General features: G+C 40.0%; 1 protein-coding gene across 1 annotated transcript; it reads left to right on the forward strand.

The window, feature by feature from the left end:
* The first annotated feature begins 1,979 nt into the window (after positions 1-1,979).
* gpr176 (G protein-coupled receptor 176) lies at positions 1,980-16,662 on the forward strand. The gene is made up of 3 exons (XM_028439824.1): positions 1,980-2,577; positions 9,812-10,064; positions 14,786-16,662. Exons 1-3 carry the CDS (start codon positions 2,391-2,393, stop codon positions 16,002-16,004), a joined length of 1,659 nt encoding a protein of 552 aa, XP_028295625.1. The 5' UTR covers positions 1,980-2,390; the 3' UTR covers positions 16,005-16,662.
* The last annotated feature ends 7,677 nt before the right edge of the window (positions 16,663-24,339 follow it).

The following is a 24,339-nucleotide window of genomic DNA, read 5'->3' on the forward strand; positions in this document are numbered from 1 at the left end:
ACAGTTTAAATCTATTCAACCAATCAAAATTCAGCTGATATTTAATCAGACATTAATGTTTGAATTAAAATGATATTTAAAAACAATGTCAAGAAGGGACAATGTGTTAAAGATAACCTTTTTTTTTTCCTAACTTGACATTTTGAAAAAATATAGGTTTATATTAACTTTTTAAAAATACATTTCAGAATACCAGTGGCAAGATTTTAAGATGTTTGTCATGAATCCTGACTTGTTGTCTAAAGTTTAATTCCCCATGGGCCTGGGCTCATCTATGTGGAGTTTGCAGGTTCTCCCCAATGTGTGACGTCGTGTTGATTTGCTGCCACATTCCATAATAAACGTCTTAAGTTTACTGGAGTTGCAGGAGTGAGATATGTCTGTCTCTCTGTATTAACCCTGTGGTAAACTGTAAGGGTGCATGTCCCCATCCCATATTGATATCTAATATCACTCCAATATTAGCAAAAAAAAAAAAAGGAAAAATAAAAAGAGTAACAGATTATATCAGTCTGCATCTAAAAGACACAAAAAATGCATGAAAAAAAGAGAAAAATACACAAAATCAACCACAAAGTAACACACAATGACACCAAAGACACAACATTAATGCACAAAACAAAAACAGAAAAACCCTTTGTTCTGTCCTGTGTTAATGCTGGTCATAATGCTGACGTAAATGCAAATAATGTGGCCCTCGGATCAGACGATCATATTTTGTTGGCCCCCACTGTCATAACAGTTGCTCACCTCTGCACTAACAGTTACAATATCGGTATCGTAGCATCGGAAGTGACAGAGTTGTATCGGGAAGGACACCTTTAATAAAATGGCATAGTTTCCAGTATTTCCAGTACAATTTTTCACTTTCAATACAATACTGATATTGCATTCTTGAGTATTGGTCGATGTCGATCCGATGCGATATCAGCACGAATCATACATACTTTTATTACTTATTTTGTTGAGTGGAATGTCAGATTAGGCTTGATCAGGTGATGTTACTCAAACAGAGAACAATAGTCAGCAACAGTAGGTATGAGAAAAACTGACCCATTTATTATTAACCATTTGGTTACATACATATTAACCTTCAACATAATATCTACCCCAGATAGCACACAGACGTCTCGCCGATGTCGGCCTCAGATCGTGCGTCAGCATTCTACTCCTAATGCGTCATTTTGTGTGTTTTTCCCCCCAAATCAGTGATACCACTTATAAAATTGTAGAACTTTAAAATGTCGCCTCCATGAAGCTGTTTTTGTGCTGCGGCTCTTTTGGCTATGCTGCTTTTTGGGGTTTGTTGTTGTTGTTGTTATTGTGATATTTCCATATTTTTATCAGATTTAAGTAAATACTCGACTATGGATATGGAGACATTTATACTAATTGAATGATCTGAGCTAAATAAAGGTTAATGTAAGATATAGAGAGGCCGCGCTGAGCATCTTCAATCCATCATCCAAACATCGGCCTCCGCGACGTCTGCCCAATAAACAAACGCTCTCCATCTTACGTCTCGTCGATGCAACTTCATTCATCGTGCCGACGCCTGCGAGATTTATGTGTGCAATCTGGGACTGTATTCTACAATTGAATAAGTATAATGTAATACCGGAGATTTTAGATGCAGTCCGATAAAATCCGATATTTCTTTTTCTGGCTGATATCAGACCGATATTCGATATCAATATCGGATCGAGACACCACTAGTTTCCAGCAGTGAATTCCCAACATTTTACTTGAGTTTCCACTAAAACCTTCACGACACAGCTGGCAGATTTTTGGTATTTTTTTTTTTTTTTTGTCCTATTGCAAAACTTTTGTCCAATGCATTTGATTTGATGTGCACCATTAGTGGAAGAGGAGGAAGAGGAGGAAGAGGATGAAGAGGAGGAGGGGCATCCCCAGCCCGCTCTCAGTCTAACACCCCCTGCTGTGAGACACGAATCCTCCAGTCCACCAATAAACAGCCTGTGACTGCTCTGCTGTTGTAACAGTTGTGGAGGGTGGGAGGTGATGGTGCTGGCTTCTCTCCCTGAATGGACCCTGGCCAGGCCGATGTGGCCATGAGTGTCCATCGGTCCATGGAGCCTCCAAGAGCCGCTTCCTGCTCTGCTGCTGCATAGGAAGATGAGGGAGCTCAGAGCAGAGGATTCCCACTTCTTTGTGCTTTGATTTCTTATTCTCATTCTTCTTCTTTTCCATCATGGTGCTGCTGACTGCTGGCTCTGATCCACTGACTGCACATGTGCGTCCTGCGTCCTCTGCTCTGCTCTGCGGTCAGGGCTGTGATGTGTAGGTTCCTCTTCTGTTTTTGGCCCAAATCTGATCCAGACATCATGGCCCTTCACTACAGCCTCACTTAAAACAACTGGATCCTCATCATGGACCGGGAGGACGGAGCTGCTAATGTGACAGCTGAGCGCTTCTGGCTGGGTCTCATGAACGCGTCGAGCCGGTGGGACAGCGGTCCTACCGCGGACGGCTCCGGGCAGGACGGGGACCAGGAGCGGCTCTACCGGGACTTCAGCACCGCTGCTCAAGTTCTCATCCTCATTGGGTCTCTGCTCGGTAAGTGCTGTCCCAATGCGCACTGAAGAACACACAACCATCTGCTCGTCTCTACGAGCCTGCGTGTGGTTCTCAATTGGGGGTATGTGGACCCGTGTAGGGACATGAATGCACTGCAGGAAGTGCGTAAAAAATAATTAAATAGAAGTCGACAAAAGAGTTCAAAAATAATTTAAAAACAGTTATATTATATATTATATTGTAGGCTGTTGCTATTGGTCCGGACCCGGTGTCACGGTCTAAGTTTACCTCCGTACTGAGATTATAACCGTAACCCTAACCTAACCTTAACACTAACATAATCCAATAAACAAATAAAACATGTGTCCGTTCACTTTATAAACAAAAATGAATTTATTGGTTTTTAAAATAAAAAAAATTTCATTGTGCGCATGCGCATATTGCGCATATACAATCGCAGTACGATGTGCACTCAGTACATGACACCGGACCTCAGACAAACCTGACTATAGTTCCGGTGTCACGGTCTGAGTTTACCTCGTACTGAGATCGATTACAAGCATATACGTGCATGCGGACAACTACCGGAAAATGAATGTTTGCTAAAAAAAAAAATAATAATTCAGTTTTGTTTATCTTTGCTTTCAAAGTGAACGGACACGTGTTTTATTTGTTCATTGTATTTGGTTAGTCTTAGTCTTAATTGATCTCAGTACGAGGTAAACTCAGACCGTGACATCGACACTTCCTGTACGCATTTGTCCGCATGCCGGCAATTCAGTCACTGCCGGACCCGTGTCCTTCTAGCTATAGTTCTGTCAGTTTTATTTTAGCCTTAACCCTAACCCAGAAAATACCCTAAAATGTTTTTTTTTTTTTTTTCGTACATGTATTTTGAAGGTGGAATTTGCCGTGTTAAATCTGTTAAAATGAAATAAATAAATAAATGTGATTCATACCAGATTCGAACACACACCAGCGGGAGGAAGACGGAACTACGCATGCGCACAGGAAGTGCCGGAACTATAGTCGGGTTTGTCTTAGGTCCGGTACTATAGACACTTTTTATATTATATATTTAGAAATATATTATATTAGGGATTTTTGGCTGATATTCATCGTGATATTTTAATGCTTATTTGACCGATAACTCATACCGCTATTTCCTCCCTACACCCAATTACAGAGATAATCAACTGTAGTTTCTGTGGTGGAATTAACAGACAGAGTTATTCTGCAGACAGTTTATAATGTCAGTCTGCTGGCAAATGAAGACATTAGGCAAAGCTGAGAATGATGTAACATCAGTAATCATTTCATTTCTTCTCGTGTAAAATAAGCCACGGCAAGACAAATGTATTTGTATAGTGCATTTTATACACAAGGCAATTTAATGTACTTTACATGAGAAATATATTTCAACATGTCATATGTATTTATGACAGTTATTTTCTAACAAAACATCTAAGATACTTGTAGGTACTTCCTTCTTACCTGCTCAAATGTTGTATTTCAATGATAAAAACACATGTTTTACAAATTCAAAGCTATCATAGCGATATATGACAAACAAATCAAAGCTTTTTGAAATCGGTGAATTTAGTGAAAACCAATACTTAATTTTAAAGCCAATATCGGCCAATAGCGATAATGTGCCGACAATATCGTGCATCATTAGTACATACTATTATAGGCTTAAGTGTTTGAATACAGACCTCCAAAAGAAGTAGACTGAGCATGAAGTGAAAAGTGAATTCTTACTTTTGTATAATTTGTCATAATCACTCTTTTTTCTGCTGCTTTTGATAGATACCAATGTGTGTGTGAGTGTGTTTTCTGTTTCCTTTGATTGCTTTTATTTCACATTAAAAGACTTTATAAAGCATCTGATTGTATAAACAGTGCTTTATAAATGAGTTTTTGTCCTTTGCTTTATATAAGAGTCAGCTCTGGATTTATTTCATTACAATTTTGAATTTTCACAATTTGACACGGTTCGTCGCTCTCTGCACAGAAGGTAGATTGAGGGCGGAATATCTGGGAAACAGAGGAATGTTGTTGAAACGAAAATAGAAGCTAGACAATTAAAAAAATGACGTGACGTGAAAATGATTACAAAGGTTACAGGACAGGATACTGCCATTGACCTACTTTGTGGATGATTGTGAGCGTTGCCAACAACAAGCTCCGCCTCCATAAATTTTGCATCGTAATCAACTCTAGAGGAGACTGACACGCTTTGAGTAACAACATGTTATCATGTCTGAAGGGAATAAAACCCAATTCCATCTTAGAGGCAGCATAGCTCTGCCTCAGGGGTTCTCTGGGGGACGAGAACCTTTTCCAGGGAGGAAAAATCTATAAACCTATTTTCTGCACCTGTCCATACAGATATATTATTCCCAAAAAATTTACATTTTTACACTTTAGGGTAATTTTTCTGGAATATAGAAAAAAAAAAAAAAACACTACTTCCTAATGAAGTGAGCAGGAGTTGCACAGAAAGAACATTTAGAGACTGTGATTAGTGTAAGGCATACATGAGCAACTGGCGGCCCCGGCGTCACATGTGGCCCTTTGTTTAAATTTCTGTGGCCCCCAACATGGTGACATCTAAAAATGACAATAATACACATAGCAACAGAAAAAATAGTCAAAATCACGCCCAAAAAAACACATAAAATAACTCCCAAAACACACAAAACGACTTCAAAAACACAAAAACAATATATAAAATGTTAACAGAAATACAAAGAAATGACTCTAATAACTTACAAAATTACAGAAAAACACAAAAGGATAACAAAAATACACAAAATCATTTTAGTATTGTCAGAAAATTATACAAAGTCACAACGAAATGCACAAAAATGACCCCAAAAAAACGTACAAAATGACTACCTCAAATAAACAAAAATGATAGAAAAATATGCAAAACAACTTCAAAAACACACAAAACAACAGAAATACAGACAAAACACTTTGTTCTTTCCCATATTAATGCTCAGATTGATCATTTTTCAAAATGCTGACATGAAGTAGTTGCCGATTGAACGCTCAAAGCTAATGTATGTGTGATATTTGGCCTCAGAAGCTTTATGATAGATCTGGTTATAGTTGATAGATAATAAACTGGGTTGTATATGAATGATATTCCACATGTTTGTTATCTTTCTTTTTCTAACTACTGCTAACCCCCCAGAGTTCAGTTTGAGGAAGACTTTGTGCGGCTCTTCATAATAAAAGAAGAAATTTCACATAAAATAGGTCCTTTTTAAAGTTTTCATTGATTCGCCCCATCAATCAGAAGAAACTGATAGTTAAACTATGATTTATGAAAAGTAATGTATGTGACAGTTTTCACTAAAGGTCCACAATTTAAAATTTTCTTTAAAATATAATACCGGAGTGAAAAGAAGTAGCATTATTTTCTGAAATTCAGACAGGATGTTCAAAGAGAATTTTTTAGAAAGGGCTGTAATTTCCTTTGAAGATGGTCAGTTTCTGCCTTTTGGGGATCCATAAAGGCATTAATGCAGTTCTGCTCTATAGGCTTCACATCTGCTCAGGATACATAAACATAAATCAGCTGTGTTGCATTCATGTTCCATTCGTGCACTGGGAAAACAAAAAAGCGAGTAAACATAAATACCTGGTGACCTCATGCCATTCATGTTGCACATCCATATGAAAATTCTCACTGTGGTAACAGCCAGGGCTCATTAGACTGTGTGAGTGATGTGGACGGCCAACAGTGCTGTTTGTGTGTTCACTTCAATATCTTTTACAGACACATTTATTTATGCTATGTACAGAAATACATTTCTCTACATGTATTTGGAGTCGCTAAATTACTGTCAGGAGCTGAAATCTTTGATAAGTTTACATAAAATGTAACTAAACCCTTAGGTTTTGGGTGACGTGCCGTGATTGTGGGTGGGGCTTCTGGAGCAGTTAAGACATGCCAAAGAAATCTCCAAAGAACAATCTATGCTATGCTAACTAGCTACTCAATACTCTCTATACCTCTCTATTCACAATTATCTCCATCCAACCTACTCCCCACAGATTTCATAGGTTTTTATGGGATGGGCGGAGCCAACAGTGGTGGTTTGTGATGTAAAAAGCCACAAATCACCATTCTCAGCCAATAGCAAAATTATATTGTAATAGCTGGCTTTCAACCCATAGAGGGCAGTCACTCTTACATTTTAACAATAAAATACGTTAAATTGAAATAATTTGATTATAATGTCAAGAGTTGGACAATAATCAATCAACAGCACTACCAAATACAATTGTTTTCAGCTTTATTTACTCTTCAAGTGTATAAATACATATATGTAACCGTGTTTCCTGGTTTTATGGTTAATTATTAAAGAAATTGCGTTATTCTACAAACAGCAATTACACATCTTACTAGGGCTGCAGTAAACCAAGGGTATGGTTGGTCGACCAAGACTATGGCACACGTAGTGATTAGTCGACCAAAAAAAACAACAGAGAATGAATGAGCAGGTGCAGAGGAGGGCGAGGAGAAAGAAAAAGCCGATTTGCTTTTAAACACACACCATTTATGATATGAACCTTATTCAAGCTTTGACCAGAACCCGACAAAGCAAAAGTGAAACCTACAGGTCCAACAGACATTAGGTATTTATATCAGAGCCCGACCTGAAACCGACAATTAAAACAGCAGTGGATCTATTAACATAATCCATGTATCATATATAAGGATAATCCATGTTCTTGTGCAGAAAAAGGATTGATTCAATAGTGGATACTTGTGCTTAAGTCAAGCCTCTCTTAATTTGTTCCCTCTGCGCTGATCTGCTCTGAGGACTTGGTTTTTTTTTTGTGTTTTTCCCAGCCAGCACTCACTCACACAGTTATTGTGGACATAGAATCATGTTTAGGCATTAAATAATTTATATTATAATCCTTATCACCTATATAAGTTCATTGCATTTTTTTTTTACGGTATTGAAACTGATACCGTTGCTGGTCGACCAATGAAAATCTTGGTCGACCACGACGGCATTGACCAATTAGTCGACTAAACGACCAAAGTTGGCAGCCCTACATCTTATTGTGTTTGATAACGAACAACCCCTTCTTTGGTAGATTTGTAAGCAGCTTGTTTCAAATAAACCGTTGATTGTTGAATGTGCTCTACTGAACAAAAAAAAGGTTAAAGGGGAACTGTATAGGATGCCGTCAGGGTGAGATCGCGGCCGTGATTTTTGCTTTGTGGGCGTAAAGTGGGCGAGGCATGTGAATGTGTGGAAACGGAGCAGTAATGCTGCGTTCAAGGGAACTTGGAACTGGTTTTCATGGCGTCCTACTTGATAAAGTTTATTGAAAGGCCATAAATCACAAACATGAATGTCTTTATTGTAATTACTGTCTCAGTCTGCCATGTTTTGGAGGTATTTGGATGTAAAGCGCTTTTAAGACGGAGATCAGAATTCTTACCTTGGAAATGCCGATTTCTAAATGGTTTGCATGCAGTACTGTTATAGGCCATATGTGGTCTTTTGGTGGAGTGGCACCTTGCACCTATAGGTGGTGCAAAACAGCTGTGTGAGTGAGTGCTGGCTGCAAAACAAAAGAAAAAAAAAAGTGTTGCGCTTCAGCTTTTCTGCGACATCTCTGATCAGAGCCGAGAGGGAACGCATTAAGACAGGCTTGAAGCACAAGCATCCACTATTGAATCAATCCTTTTTTTGCACAAGAACATGTATTATCCTTATATTTGATATGTGGATTATGTAAATACATCCACTGCTGTCTCTCTTTTTCTTTCATTCTCCGTTTTTTGTTGTTGTTTTTTTTCGTCTAATCGCTACGTGTGACATAGGTTTGGTCAACCAACCATTTCCTTAGTTGACTACAGCCCTAATAAATTTGTTTCCTAAAATGAAATGACTCTAACACCATCAGAATGCATCTGATAAGCTTTTAATAGCGTTAATAGTGTGAGCACTTTTCCTCCCAGCGGTTGCTGCTGTGTTAAAATACCTGCTGCGTAGGTCTCGACTGCTGCACCTCATTAGCACCAGCTCAGATGACACAACCTCACTGGGAGCAGATCTGTTTTTAACGTTTTATTCAAATGTTTGCACCTGTCATGTGGAATATTGTAAGAACTGGTTAGGTTTGCTTATTTATCTCAGTTGCTGCTGTTGCTGTTGTTGCCAAACTGATCCTCCAATAACGCCCTGGTTGGTGCTGGATCTATCATCATCCCACGTCGCCAGCTGTTTAACAGCCCCTGGTAGGATGTGACAGGGCTGTATTACGGCTATGCTATGGATACTATTTCACACATTACCTGTCAAGAATTCACATGGGATGAGCGTGGCTCAGGTGGTAGAGGGGGCGTCTTCTGATTGAGAGGGTGGGCGTTCAAACGCGTGACTTTGAGATTGTTTGTGCCAAACGCATTGAAGACTACTCGCTCTATCATCAATAAACCCACCTTAAAGTGGTCCTCTACTAAAACCATTGAAATGTACATATTTACAAGATCTATGCCTAACAAATTATTACAATTATTTTTGCACCATATTTGTTTCATTAACTTTTAGAAATGGAACTACTTTACAGATTTAAAACCTGTATTCCGCCATCTTGAAATCACGTGATTGATGATGTCACAAGCCCCCTTTTTAGATAATTTACCAGCTTTTTTGGTTAAACTGCCAATATTTTGCTGCTCTAAATTAAATGTTAAAGATGCCGAAAGTTTACCGAAAGAGAATAAAAACAGTTGTGACCGGAGGGGGTGACAGTTCCAACTCTGTGGATTCGTAGTGGACAATGGAGCAGAGAAGAAGAGCTCTCCTAAGGGTTGGAGATGGCGGAACACAGGCTTTAAAACAGTAAAGTAGTCCCATTTCTTTGTCCCATTCTTAAAAGTTAATAAAACACATACGGTGCATGAAAAATAATGTGTTTTTGTTAGGCATAGATCTTCTAATTTACAAGATTTTAAGCCACATTTGTAAAAACAGTGGAGGATCCCTTTAACGTTCAGCCGACACAAACAATCCTAATCAGTGCGTTAATCCAGGATCACACGAAGCATGTGAGAAAATCTAAATCCAGCAGAACTGTGATGATTTAACACCCAAATGCCAGAAACATACATTATATCTAAAAGATTGAAAATCACTAACTCACAGAAAAACACACCAATTGGTTGACATGCTTATCAAGGACTATGTGTAATATTTGTTGCTTTTTTCAAAAACTTTTCCAACTCTCACAGGTAACGCCATCATGCTGTGGTGCACATGCTGCACTAACGTCTTCAAGTCTGTGACCAATCGTTTCGTGAAGAACCTGGCGTGCTCGGGCATCTGCGCTGGCCTGCTGTGCGTTCCCTTCGACGTGGTGCTGGGTGCGAGCCCACGCTGCTGCTGGTGGCTGCACACGCTGCTCGTCTGCAAAACCCTCAAGTTCCTGCAAAGGCTTTTCTGCTCCATCACCGTGCTAAGCTTCAGTGCCATTGCACTCGACAGGTCAGTAACAAACACAGGCACAGTCGATATAACAGCACAAACAGACACATAAGCTTAGTATTAGAGCATTAAAAAAGGCCTGAAGGTTTCTCTCACTGATCATATTATCAAAGTGGACAGTGACGTACCGTGAGCACTAGGGTAGGGTAGGCAGGGTGTTCCAAATTGAGACCACCAATGTCAACACCAATGACAATTTCATATGGCAAGTGTCAATTCAATTCAACTTTATTTGTATAGCACAATTTACAACAAAGTCATCTCAATGCGCTTATCAAAATAAAAAATTCATAATAAAGAAAAAACCCAACAAGATCCACATGAACAAGTATTTAGCCATTTAACAAAATCAACATTGTAAAACACCATTAAAGACACATAAACAATTATTCACTATAGCCTCCATCCTCTCCCAACAAGATATATCTCATGACACGGCAGCACATCCGTTGTTTGTGTTGGAAACACAGAAACACGGAGAAAATGACAACAACAACAACTCGGAACAGCCACAAAACCAATCCTTCCTTTTTTACCATTCACTGTAGAAAATACCAACAATTTTCTGACCTTACCTTTGGTGAAGGTCTGGTAGCTCAGGTGTTGGTCTCCCATCTTTTAAAAGCTGTCGTTTTTCCTCAAAAAAAAGTTTCTTTATCTTCTCTAGCGCTGTCATCCTGACTGTAGTGTTATCCCGCCCACTAGCTAGAGAACGTAGCAGCAGCGGCCACGTGATATCAATTCACTAATGCACTGTAAACTTTTGTATAGCATTTAGCATAGCGCGGTTACAACCATTTACGTCCAAAGGCAGCGTAGAGAGCTGCCTTTGGACGTAAATGGTTGTCATCTTGGGGAACTGACGCCTGTGCAAACACATAAAAACACGCTATGGGAACAGAGGCAGAGTAGCAATGTGCCTTTGAGAAGGGGTGTGGCCTCCTCCTGCCTTACAGCGGTTAGGAAATAGCGATGTTTAGCGATTTGGGCTATGAAAAGCACAAAATGATGACACTTTCAAACTTATAGGTACTGTAGGCTATCGGAAATTCAAAAATAAAAAAACATATAATTATATTATAATTAAAACAAATAATCAAAATATCAATTCACCCTTGGGTAGGCACTGCCTACCTTGCCTACCCTGACTGCACGTCACTGGAAGTGGATCATGAATCGGTAAAACAGAAATCTGATTAGTTTATTAAAATGTTGCTTGGCTAAGTTTGAAGTTAAATACTCTGAAAAAAGAAAATATTTGGACGTTAAATTAGTTGAATTCTTTAAAATAATAATTAGATTAACACAATTGATTCAATTTAGTTGAATGGCCCTCATTGATTATTAAACGTTTGTATCTGATCAATCTCAGCGTACAAATGATCGGGTGTTGATAAATGTGGCGGCTCATTAACATGTGAGCAGCCCCTGTTACGGACTGAGGTCAAACTTCGAAAATCAGCATCTCACATCTGAGGTGTGCTTTTCAGACATGTGAAAACTGGAATTAAAGAAGTGCATTTGAACGCTCTGTGGAAGAGGATCAGCTACTTAGTAGGTGACGTCTGCCCCCCTGTGTGCTCTGCAAGTGACTTCACAGCAAAGATCCTGGAGACACACACAGTTTTGATGTTTATATCAGCCTCAGTCGATAAATTAGGCAATAACTACCACATTAAAAGAAATTAAAGATCAAAAAAGCCTTAAAATGACTAAATGTTGTCCATTGTCTGTGTTTATTATGCCTTTAGCCAATTTCACCTCTAATTTATTACATTACTGATTGCTGCAGTGCGTTTGTGAAAGTTTGAGGAACTATTTACATTTAAAAGCATTAATGAGGTCCTGTTTCCTCCGCACTGCTATTCTCCTAAACAGAGCATAGCAGTGTGTCCTGTGTGCGTTTATTATCAGTAATAACCTGGGATTTTTTTTTAATGTATTTTGTTGAATTCATTTTAATAATCCATTTTGATTTGTTCTGAATATGTGTCTGCTTATGCTTAAATGACAGCTGAGGCTTGTTGACTCATTCATTTATCAGTCTTAGTCAGATTTGGCTGTGCTGAACCACTAATCCACACACTCAGATTTGCGTACACAACGTCAGACCTGACGCGAGATCTGATCGTAGCGTACGATCACGTTACAATTGATAAATACCGAAGCTTGCGTGAGTAATGTCGAACGCACGTCGTGCGCTCAGATCTGAACGTGCGAACGGTTGATAAATGAGAGCCAATAATTCAATTGTTCTCAAATGAACGTTTTTTATTCGTCCAACTTCAAGTTTTGAGATTTCCCAACTCAATCATTTGTATAAGCGAAATGTAAAATTACTGCTCCTTCCGAACCTGATGCAATATTTGAGGAGCAGTTAGGGTAAAGAGCCTTGCTCAAGGGCACATAGCAATGACCCTTGATGGGGTTCAAACCAGCGACCCTTTGGTTGCAAGTCTGCTTCCGTAACCATTAGGCCAGCACTCCGTTCCTAACCTGAAACTGTGGGAAATTACTTTTGTAGTAACCCTTCAATGAAATTTGGCCGAAAATATAAAAAAATAAAAATAAAATATACTTACTTCTTTAGAGGTTCTTCTAGAGAAATTTTAGAGAAGACAGGAGTGTGAGACGCACAGAATTACGAGAAACCTAATGATGCAGGTTATAGACTGACCACTGAATCACAAATCTGAGTGAAAATCACTCAGAACTTTGAGTAACTTTAACAATTGCTGAAATACTATTTTCAGAGTGTACACATGCACAGTGCACACACACTTATGGAAGCAATTGTATTTGTTCAAATCTTGACTGCAGACTGCAACATTTTATTTGTAAAGCTTCCCAAAAACGGTGGGTGAAGTTGAATATTCTTTAAAAAAAAACCCAAAACATGTGAGCATCTGAGCCTGAAAACACTGAGATACACAGTGTCAGTCCGTCAGATCCTGCACTGTTGTAGCTCCGGTCCAGGCTCACTCCATAGCCACAATAGTACAGTCAGAATAGTATAAAATGAATGAATTATTGATTCTCCAGGATGGTAATCCAGGCTCTGGATCTACAGAGGAGTGAGAGTACAGTTCCAGGCTTGCATGTACACAGAAATGAAAAGCTGGGATTTTTAATGGAAACTAGAACTCTTTGTGATGATTTTGCTTCGAGGCAGCAAAGAGACAATCTGCATGTTTTTATCTGTGCAGCAGACACCATGGGGATTGATGAGCATGCTTTATAAATGAATACTACACAATTATAGAGAGCATATTTTGTCATCTCTTTTTTTGTAAAGTGTAACACAATTAGCTTTATATAAGCTGGAGTATAAATACGGTGTGATTATATCTGCTGGTTATACAACAGAAGCCTTTGCATGTAGCAGCACTGTTAGGAAACCTATAAAAGTGTCTTCTGATCGCAATAACTGCGAAGTCAAAGGAGTTACGGATGATTAAAATAATTTTATGAGCTGCTACACATGATCATATTTTATTAGATGAAGACATAGATGATTTAGATGATTAATAAATCGAAGATGATTTGCTTAAAAACATATGCTAAAGGTTGAAATTGCCACTTGAAAGTTTATTTTTTTTTATCTCTACTGTGTTTGTTGATGTTTTGTGCATTGCATTGTGGGATGTGGTTGCAAAGACAGATGCTTAGAAGTGCTTTTACTTCATTGTGATATCACGGGGAATACTGGGAACACTAGAACACAAAGGACTGTTTTCCTCGTTTGACAAAGAAACATCAGAAATCATGGTAAGAATGAAAAAAAAACAAAAACTCCACATCCCACAATGCAATGCACAAAAACATCAACAAACGGAGTAGGTTATTTATGTTGGTGATGAAAACAAACATTCAAGTTACAAACTTTCAATCTTTTTCTTTTCTTTTTGCTGAAAATGACATTCAATATATGCAGTGTTAATTTTATTGAAAATACATTTCCGTCCTATGACAAATTAAATAAAATGTAAACAAAAACGATATCAATATATATTTATACTTTAGTTAACTAATAAAAACGAAACTACAATTTTGTCACATGGGACAAAATCCATTCACTGACGTGATCATGCGGTCTTACGCATTGATCACAATAAATATGTGTGTATTTAAAGACATTAATACCATCATATACTGTATCAGGTTGATCAATGGTATTTGAATCTTGAAAAAAATGCATAGTCGGCTTTGTAACAGATTTAGGTGAGTAAAATCTTAATATCATTTAGTTGACTAAAACTAGACGATAACTGAAATAGTCCTGTTGACTAAAGCTAAGAGTGTGACTGTGCTGACCATGATTTAAATTAAAATTTGCTGTCAAAATTAACACAGATTCAATTATTTATCAGGCATACACTATACGCTATGATTTTTATTTAATTAAAAATGATTGCGAGTAGCAGGTTTAAATGTCATTTAAATAAAATGAATAATAATGTAATAAAATCATTATGAAATCAATCTATAAATTATCATTTATAATGAGTAATGAACCCAGGTCCAATCTTTTTTCTTTGTTTTTACCTTGTCTTCACATGCTGACGAAGGTCAACACTATCTGCAGTGTGATTTTTTTCGCGACAGCAAATGCATGTTTTGTTATTGCAATTAAATAAATGCATTTATTTTATTGCATAATTGTGACCCTGTTTATATTAAACATGACTCTTCATTTATCCATGTTGTGTATTTGTCTGCAGGTACTACTCAGTGCTGTATCCATTAGAGAGGAAAATCTCAGACACTAAATCTCGAGAGCTGCTCATCTACATCTGGGTCCACGCAGCTGTGGCCAGCCTCCCCGTGTTGGCTGTGACCAATGTGACAGATGTGTACGTGACCTCCTCCTGCTCTGACGACCACATGCGCTCCCTGGGCCACACGGTGTACGTGTTAATCTACAACATCTCCACTGTCATCCTCCCTCTGGCTCTGGTCTTCCTCTTCATGCTCCTGATCCGCAGAGCGCTCAGCGCCAGCCAGAAGAAGAAGGTGATCATCGCCGCTCTTCGAACTCCTCAGAACAGCGTTTCCATCCCGTATGTGTCCCAGAGAGAGGCGGAGCTACACGCCACTCTCCTGGCTGTGGTTCTGGCTTTCACTGTGTGCAGCGCCCCCTATGGGGCCTTGGCGGTTTATCGCACCGTTCTAGTGGACCCCAAAGATCTGCCTGTGGCGTTGCTCCTCACTGCGCTCTGGCTCCCCAAAATATCCCTGCTCACCAACCCACTCTTACTGCTGACTGTCAACCGCTCAGCACGCCACAGCTGCCAGGACCTGCTGGCTCGCCTTCACAGGCGATACAGCCGCCGGAACGCCGTCAGCACTGGGGGGCTAGCCTCTTTAGAAGCCGACGGCGCCATTGGGGAACCGGTGGGACTGGAAACAGCTGGTCGCTCAGGGAGCCAGCTTTTAGAAATGTTTAACATTGGCCAGCAGCAGATCTATAAACCGTCTGAGGAGGATGAAGAAGAGGAGGACGTGGAGAATGAAAGTCCTCCCCAGAGATTAGGAAGCATCTCGGCTGAGGACCAGAGGAGTGGCTCCAGACATGGGAGCCTCACCAGAAGAGATCCACCAGGAGGAGGACTGGTCATCACTAAGGACTCCACCCCCTCAGTCGTACCTCCTCTTAGGCCTTCTCCTCTTCACACCTGTGTTTACGCCTCGTCGTCACAAGTGGCTCCTGCCACACCGGCGACGCCCACTGATGCTGAAGACTCCCCACAGTTTGGGTTTGGGCCGTTTGAGCTGCCACCTCAGTGGTTACCAGAGACCAGGAACAGCAAGAAGAGGTTGTTACCTCCATTGGGGAACACCCCCGAGGAACTAATTCAGACTAAACTACCAAGGCCACGACCTGAATGCCGTATCAGCAGAAACAACAAGGTCAGCACCATTCCCACTGTGGACTCTTGAGCCGCCCCTTTAATACCAAACACTCGGCCTGAGCCGTCACAAGATGTCCATGTGTGTTTTTTCTACTGGTTTATTAAACCGTCTCTGGTATGTAGACACTGAAAATGTATTTGAGCCAGGGCACTTTTCATACTGAAAACACTTTTTACCAACCTTTATCAATGTCGTCAGCTGTTTCTGTTCCAACTTTATCATTACGTTGACGAGTCCAGCTTCTGTGCTCAAAGCCCATTGCTGACACTGGTAATCACCTGAACTCGTACCTATCCACATGAATGCACTGATACACTATAGTAAGTTTGACGGCTTGGATTTTAATATTTGTAGATTTGCTACACTGTGATTGCACTCGTATATGTTTCCGTCTTCTCTTTTCAACCATTCGTGAGACGGATTTTTGTAAACGCGTTTGACAGATTTTTACGAAACGTACCATTTAACTCGATCTTTTCCAATATATTCCTGCTTGTTTGAAATCTGTATTTCTTCTAATGTGCAACATGTCTTTGTCATTGTCAGTGACACTTTAAATGTCAGTCAATGTGTTTATTTGCCCTGTTTTTTCTGTTCAGGCGAGCAAATGTTACCCAGTTGTCAATGACACCATCATTTTACTGTTTGACATTTTGGTTTGATTTGAGTTTTCTGGCTCAATAACGATTAAGTCCAACCATTATTTTAATTGACACATGGGCCAATATTTTTTTTTTCATTTTCCCTGGTGTGTCAAAGTGTGAACTGCGAATGTTGAATATGCAAATATATGTATCGTGCAGAAATTAAAAGCTGAAAAATGTGTTTAGTCTCAATTTTCTCTGAAGTAAATCGAGCAGAATAGATGAAAAAAAGCCAACATTAGTTTCAGCATAGGTCTTTTCCTTTCTTTGGAACAATGAAAATGATTTCTTCAAGGTTTCCTTTTAAAACAACATCACGATTCAGTGACTGTGAAAAACAAGGCAGTGAAACTAATGCACATTTTATACTGTCTGACACCGCTGCTTTTGTAATGCATAAATTAAAGGTAAAATCTCTTTCCACCTGAACCTCTGTGGTTAAACAGTGCTGGGCAAATATTTGTCGAGCTGCAACTCCCATCCGGGCTACCCACAATTCCCTTCTATGTCCACAAAGCTCATGAATTGATACAGCCTGTTAGCCAGACTAAAGCTACAGTATAGATTGCATTTAAAAGCAGTAACGAGATGACCAACGTATGTATTACAATAATAATAATATAATAATAATTTTTATTTTTATAGCACTTTTCAAAAATAGGGTTACAAAGTGCTTTACAGACAATAAAAATGAAAAACGGGAATCGTACATGTAATAATAAAGATAAGATATTAAATAAAAGTTAAATAAAACAATGTAAAAGGAAAACCATCAGCCAATAAAGAGAAATAAAACAATACTGTAAGAATGAAGAGTGCCAAAAGTCCTGCCTGTGACACGGCCTAAAATAGATTAAAGAGCACATTGATAAAAATGTGTCTTTTAAAGAGATTTAAAATGAGGATTAAAAAAGTTGTTCCAGAGTTTAGGAGATCTGACAGAAAACGTACTGAGTTACTTATGAAGATAAAAAAAAGGGCAATCCCTCACTAGTCAAGAAAAATAGAAATAAGATCATATAGGAATAATAATGTATTTTTCTCATAACAAAAAGATCTTTGATATCTGAGCTTTTATCTGGGCTTTTTCTGTATGAAAAGGTCCCAGTTTGATACAAATGTCTGATAACATGCGCTTAAGTACGTTTAATCCTTTAAATGAGCATTTAGTCATCATTAATCATCAGGAGATGAACACCTGTTAGCTCAGATTGATGGTTTATAATTAACACCTACTGTTTCTGTTCACAGCCCTCCAGTGAATTCACACTTGTATTTCATTTGCTGCTTACAGTCGACATCTATCTTACATGCTTTTGGAATTTTTACAAAGTTGCCAATGAATTTAGAAATCTTGGAATATTTTGTCTTAAAATCCTGTATGCTCATCTTGGTCTTTACTGTTTTTTAATCAGCACAGTTCTCTGAAACAAGAAACAATGGAAGCATAGTATGTATGCTTAGGTTAAATGCACTGCTACACGTTTAGGTGTAACGCTAATGCTAAAGATAGTCACGTAAAGTTTGTCATGAGTTCTTGTGAAGCAGCCACAGGTATGTCAGCACCGTTTATCAACTCTATGGGTTGTTAGCATAGACCGTAAAAAGAATGAACGACACACGCTGGGGAAGTGAAGTTTTTTTTTAGCGCTCCCTCTGCTGACTGGCTGCAGTATAGGTCAGAAACCCCGCCTCCTCAATGATAACGGATGGGATGTTGGTCAAACTGTAAAGTTAGTTTGAAGCCTAAACTCTGCTATCATCACCCTACATTGTGTTCAAGTGCTCATTTTTTTCTGTGAAGTTTGTCTTAAATAAGTTATTTGAGGTTAAAAAATAGGATTTGACATCATATATTACAATGAGTGACAGCCAATGATGAGGCATTACCCAAAATGGGCGGGGTGTACTACTAGGGTTCCTCCCGCCGGACCCTACTGCACAGACTCTGGCTCCAAATGACGTCAAACTTGCAAGGTGGATGCGCCCCCATGTGTCGTATTTTGACTTCAAGAAGGTTGAGTGCTGCTTCTGTTCTGGGTCCTTCTGGCCTGAGGTCCGGTCCCTGCTGGCTCTGGGCCCACCAGCTCTTGGGGGCATATGGGGGGCTGCTCGCCCGTCAGGGGGGCGGTCTGGGGCTCCCTGGCCCCAGATCTTTCAGCTGGCCTGGCTGCATCCTCGGGCCTGGGGCGGCGCCTTGGTCTGCTGTAGTGGTTCTTGCACATTCATTGGTCTACGGTGCACTGGCATGCCTTGGACTGTGGGATAAAACTTCTCATTCTCACTTTAAAATAACCAACTCTTCCCCACCCTCTCTATTTCCTGCCTTGAGTCTCTCCTCCCTGTTCCCTCCCCCGATGCCTTGATGGGTAGTCAGCTAGGGCTGTGATTGGTCAGCCCCGGTCACTGCCTTTTCCAGTCACACCGCCATGTTTCAACTTTCAGTGTAGCGATACAAGAGTTATTTCTACAGTGGATTGAGTCACAAAGAGAACCGAGACAGACTAAAAGTGCCAGAGTTTTATTATTTCCTTTCATGGCTGCAGCACGTGAAGCGCCACCAAACGGAGTCAATCACAGACAAAAGGTGTGTGTTTACTGTTATTATCGCTACTACTGCCTCGTCTCTGTACCTACAGTGTGTTTGTGTGTTTCATTAACAGTAAACAATGACCAACATGCTGTGGAGGCTGATAGAGGAGCAGACATGACATTATGTTTAAAGCGATCTTTACAGCACTGTCCCGCTCCATCTCCCCGTTTCCCAGCGCCGTGGACCAGGTTACCTCGCTGCTCTCTCTAGAAATAAATTACATTTTAAGATGCTTAAAAGAGAGAAAACATATTTTTCTGTGACCAGAAAATAAACAAGGTCTTTTTAATGCTCATATGTAACAACAACAACGCAGCCACAACCCCCAGCGACAGGGCGGGCCAATCGTATAGGGAGGCGCTCCCTCCACGCAGAAGTAAAAGGGCCAACCCCTGCGTCACGTTGATGGCATGCCCCCGGCGTAGGTCTTGACGCTGAACCTTGAACCAGGTTTAACCCTAACCCTAACCCTAAGACGCTACATACGTGTACTTTAGTAACCGTACCAATAGTACCGGGGGTTGTCCGTACTGCAACCGTACAAATAGACACTTTCTATTTTAATTGGAAGTAATTTCGTAACCAATGAATACAATGTTCTATTCAGTTGTGATTAAGGTTCAGAAGTGTAATAAAACTGAACCCAGTGGTAGTGGCTCAGTGGTTTATTGACTCTCTTCGAAAAAACATCATTTGCACGAAATAACTTCTAATATGCAATACCGCACAAAAAAATGTGGATATCGTGTTGGCAGACGTGAAACAACACACATCATTGTGTTGTCTGTAACATTGAAGAAAAACAATATTAATGAGAAGCATCACAAAACCTTAAATTAAGACGAAAAACAAAGAGGGAAGATGGAACCAAATATCATACGGTTTCATTTATTCAGACAACTTTTTTCAGCAAATTTACGTTAATCTCCTGACATGCTTCAACTGCTAACTGTCAGTCTTCCTCAGAGTCGTCTGCTGATCGCTTTGATGTTTCTGGCCTTGGTCAACTTGACAGTTCTGTCAGGCTGGCTATGCCCCCTGTCGCCCAATTAGTAGACGCCTCTGAGGAAGACTGACAGTTGGCAGTCGAAATATGTCAGGAGATCAAAGTCAATTCCTGGCCAAAAGTTGGCAGAAAAAATGGAACCTTTACATAATATTCAAAAAAGATGACAATATGAACTTGCTGGAATTAAGATAGGACCTAATGCTATGAAAAAACATTTAAAGTAAAAACCAACAACCTTCTTTCTTTTCAGCCTGCGCAACATGCACCAATCACAATACAAACCATATAATTTGGAACTATTTTACCCATCAATAATAATAATAATAATCTTTTGCCATATTCAGGTTGTGAGGCTGTGTCAAGTACTGACAACTCTTTAAAAGGAGCTGCAGAAGAAATGAAACAGCTTTGATCCTGTTTTCAAGGCTTTTCTTATTGCTGATGTAGCTGTGGCGTCGTTCAGCAGTTTAGCCCCAAAAGTTGAGGAAAAGCGAGATCTTAACAGTAAAATTCCTATAACTACAACAATGGAGAGTCAACGCAAGAATGTGAAAGTAGACTTTAAATCTACTTTACCTTCAGTTTAAGAAAAAGCACATGAGAAGCTTTGGGGAAACGAGAGACTTCAGGACAAAGAGGGTTTGTTTTCAGCTTTGGTTTTGCTGCAATCTAAGCTGGTGTTGTAAGTGGAATTATTCATGTCGTCAGAGTGGCTGGGATTGTTTTTATCTCCAAATCTACGACCAAGAAAGAAGAGAAAATACTATGGATTATTGGTATTATTTTGCTGGTACTGCAGTGATGATTCAAAGAGACTTAACTTTTTCACTCAATTCAAGTTTTGAGGAATGAGTTTAAAATTCCCACCCTGTGTATAAAAGTCAAGGTTTGCAAACACAAAGTTCAGTGTTAATGTCTTGCAGAACCAATAAATGTTGTTTTTTTCTCTTCTCTTCCTGCTTACACACCCTGAACTATGTGCCAGTCCTTCACAGGATCATCTGACATTCACTACCATGTTTAGTTAAGAAGCTCTGGATGAGGAACATATATAGGAGGAAACCAGCAAACCTCAGTCTCAGTCCTAGTAGGACCTGGGTTTAATTACAATAAGAACTTTCTTTAACCAGATTGTAGATGTAGTGGAATTAACAGGTTTGCAAAAGGGTGCAAAAGTTTCTGGCAAATTTATAACTTTATCTTGGGAATTTAGGTAATACAGCATTCAAAAATAGAAACTTTTCACGGGAATTATTTATTGAAATGAACCGTATATCGGGTGTAAATAAATTGAATAACTTTATCATATTCAAACATAAATATTGGCATCCATGCAAAATAAGGTAAAAAAAACATGTAGCAATTTAACAGATTAATTTATAAGTAGAACTTTATAATTGTTAAAATGTTATTTCAACTCAATATCTTGAGTTGAAAAACAGCAGCATTGATGATAATGACTTTGAAAATTCCAGGAATTCTGATACCCTATGCCAGAATTTAACTTTCACTATTTTAACCTGTGAACTGCACCCTGTTCTCACAATGCTGGTGGTCTGTTTGGTCAGAGTGACCATAAAGCCCAAAGACTAGATCCATAGACATCTGTAGCTGCAGCACAGCTTGATAACACCTACTCAAGGTCTTTACAAGTAGACTTCACCATGATGTGTTGACTATATTCAGCTACTCTACACCTGGATCAAACATGGAGAAGCTACGGAGGTGCAGACCTGTTTATTTGCAACTTTGACCATAAACCCTGTAACTCATCTCTCCACAAACTTTCATCACAGTAGACACTGAATATCAAGCAAAAACAATGAATGATAAGGTCATCTGAGAAAACAGAGACTGTGTGATATGTTCTTTAACCTCTAATTTGCTATTCTGTGCCTTGCTGAGAGAGATGTCAGAGAACAGACTCAATTACACACTAATTGAGAGCTGCACTCCCTCACTGATGAGAACATTTGAATATTGATTTCCCCCCTGCTTTAGCCATCATTATAGAATAACCCTCCACCCTTTGTTACTCGTCTTCTGCTTCGCCCTCTTTTCAGACAACAGACATGTTATTTCTCGCCAGGTCAGCAGTGGACTTCTTTAAAGTCAACATCATGCTGGGTGAAATATAAATATTTCATGTGCTTCTTTGTAATACGCTGCCCTCGGAAAGTAATCCTACAGAAGCAAATCAATCATCATGCCTGTTGGATCCGTAATCGTTGTCATGGAAACACTCATTCACGATAAGTACCTTCACTGCACCCACAAAGCATGAAAGAGTTTTTTTTTTTAATAAACTATTAGATTTCTTGTGTCTGCGTCGCTATTATCCCTAATAACTTGGAGCAGGGCCAGATTTAATTAGCTCGGTCACTAGGCAACAGATAACTGAGATGTTTCAACAGCAGCTTTGGGATTTCCACTCCTTTTGACTTCAAACACAAGCCCAGTTCCAGAGTAAGGACATGCATATGAAAAACATGGCGTGAAGATAATGACCCTTTCCAAGATCCTGCAGAACAAAACCTGTGAGTTGGTTTTAACTTGCCTCTATATGGGTGCACCTTGCAGCTAATGGGCCAAAATGCAGAAAATATTCATTTCTTGGTCCATTCTGCTGTGATGTCATCACATTTGCTGCAGATCCTTGATGTGAACATTCCGATCATCTAAAAACCAGAAGAACTTGATTCAATGAAGATCATGTTGATATGTAATTCCAGAACTCTGTTCTGGTCAGTTCTGGTCAGACTGCCCTAAGCAGGCCTGATACCATTATACAATGATAGCACACACCAAGGTCTCTGCCTGAGGAGGCTCTGTTATGGCCGCCAGTTCCGGCTCCCCGCACCAGGCCACCAACGTTGCCGCCAGTGCCTTCTCCCTGCACAAGCCCGCCTTTGTCTGGCGTGCCGAAGGTGTCACCGTCTGTCTTGCCTGAGCCCCCTTTGTCTGTCTCACCAGAGGCGGTCCCATTTGTCTCATCAGAGGTAGTCTCATCTGCGCCACCAGAACCCAGTTCCTCGTACCTGTTCCTGTACCGCCAGGACTCAACTCCTCGTTCCAGTCTGGCCTGTCTCAGGGTAGGCCGCCAGAATCCAGTTCCTTGCTCCTGCCTGGTCTGCCTCGGTTGAGGATACCAGAACTCAGTTCCTCGTCCCAGTCTGGCCTCGGCCTTGTCTGAGCGACGGTCCCTTGCCCTGTCCAGCTTGCCGCTTGGCAGACCGCCCAACCTGCACTCTCCTGGCTTGTCCGGCCAGCCACATGGCAGACCTCCAGACCATCGCTTCCCTGTCTCGGGTTGGGGAACACTGTTTGGACCCTCCTCCAGGTCCCCCGCCACCCTCCCTGTCTTGGTGTTTTAGGGACCCGCGCCTTAAGGGGGGGTTATGTCAGGTTCTGTTTGGTTTTGTTGTTATTTACCTCTGTTTTTGTTTATTCTGTTTGAGTCGGGCCTCCGGTGTTTAACTCTTGTCTGTGAGTTTCAGGTATTCCTGCTTGTGGTTCCACCCCCCAGTGATGTCTGTGTTCTTGTTTTGTGACTGATTAGCTCCCTCATGTTTCCACCCAGGTGTGGCCCATTCTCAATCAGGCCTCCTCCACTATTTAGCTGAGTGCTTGAACACTGAATGTTTGCTGGATCATTGTCTTATGTTAACTTCCTCATGTCCTAAGGCGTTTTGTTCCCTGCTCCCAGTTTTCTTTGTGTCTTTTTGGCTTTTTGGGTTTTATTATTAAATGGACTACCAACAACACTACACCTGCCTGCTTCCTCCATCTCTCTCTACTTTTGGGTCCACACCACATCGTGACAGAAATAACGCAAGATTACGTTGCTTTTGCTAAACTTTTGACACAGCCAACCATGGAAATGTTCGATATGATCCCATAACATTAATTGTGAAACCTTTGATTGCCATAAACCAACGGATCAACTTTGAATGTTGCACGAAATCCCAAGCAGTCTTGTGATTGGAGGTGTCACTAGGTAAAATGATCACCAGTTCAGCTTATACACCAACAGCTAAACATGTGTTTGTAACTTTGTACCACTGACTTTTCAGATTTGAATGCAGTCATAATAATCTTAACTTGTTCATTCATTTT

This window comes from Gouania willdenowi, chromosome 24 (genome assembly GCF_900634775.1).
Source record: "Gouania willdenowi chromosome 24, fGouWil2.1, whole genome shotgun sequence".
Lineage (NCBI taxonomy): Eukaryota > Metazoa > Chordata > Actinopteri > Blenniiformes > Gobiesocidae > Gouania > Gouania willdenowi.

Bases quoted from the DNA above. Each gene is read 5' to 3' on its own strand.
- gpr176 (XM_028439824.1), top strand. From the start codon at position 2,391: ATGGACCGGGAGGACGGAGCTGCTAATGTGACAGCTGAGCGCTTCTGG. The intron at 2,578-9,811 runs GTAAGTGCTGTC...CAACTCTCACAG, and splicing joins CCTCATTGGGTCTCTGCTCG to GTAACGCCATCATGCTGTGG. The intron at 10,065-14,785 runs GTCAGTAACAAA...ATTTGTCTGCAG, and splicing joins AGTGCCATTGCACTCGACAG to GTACTACTCAGTGCTGTATC.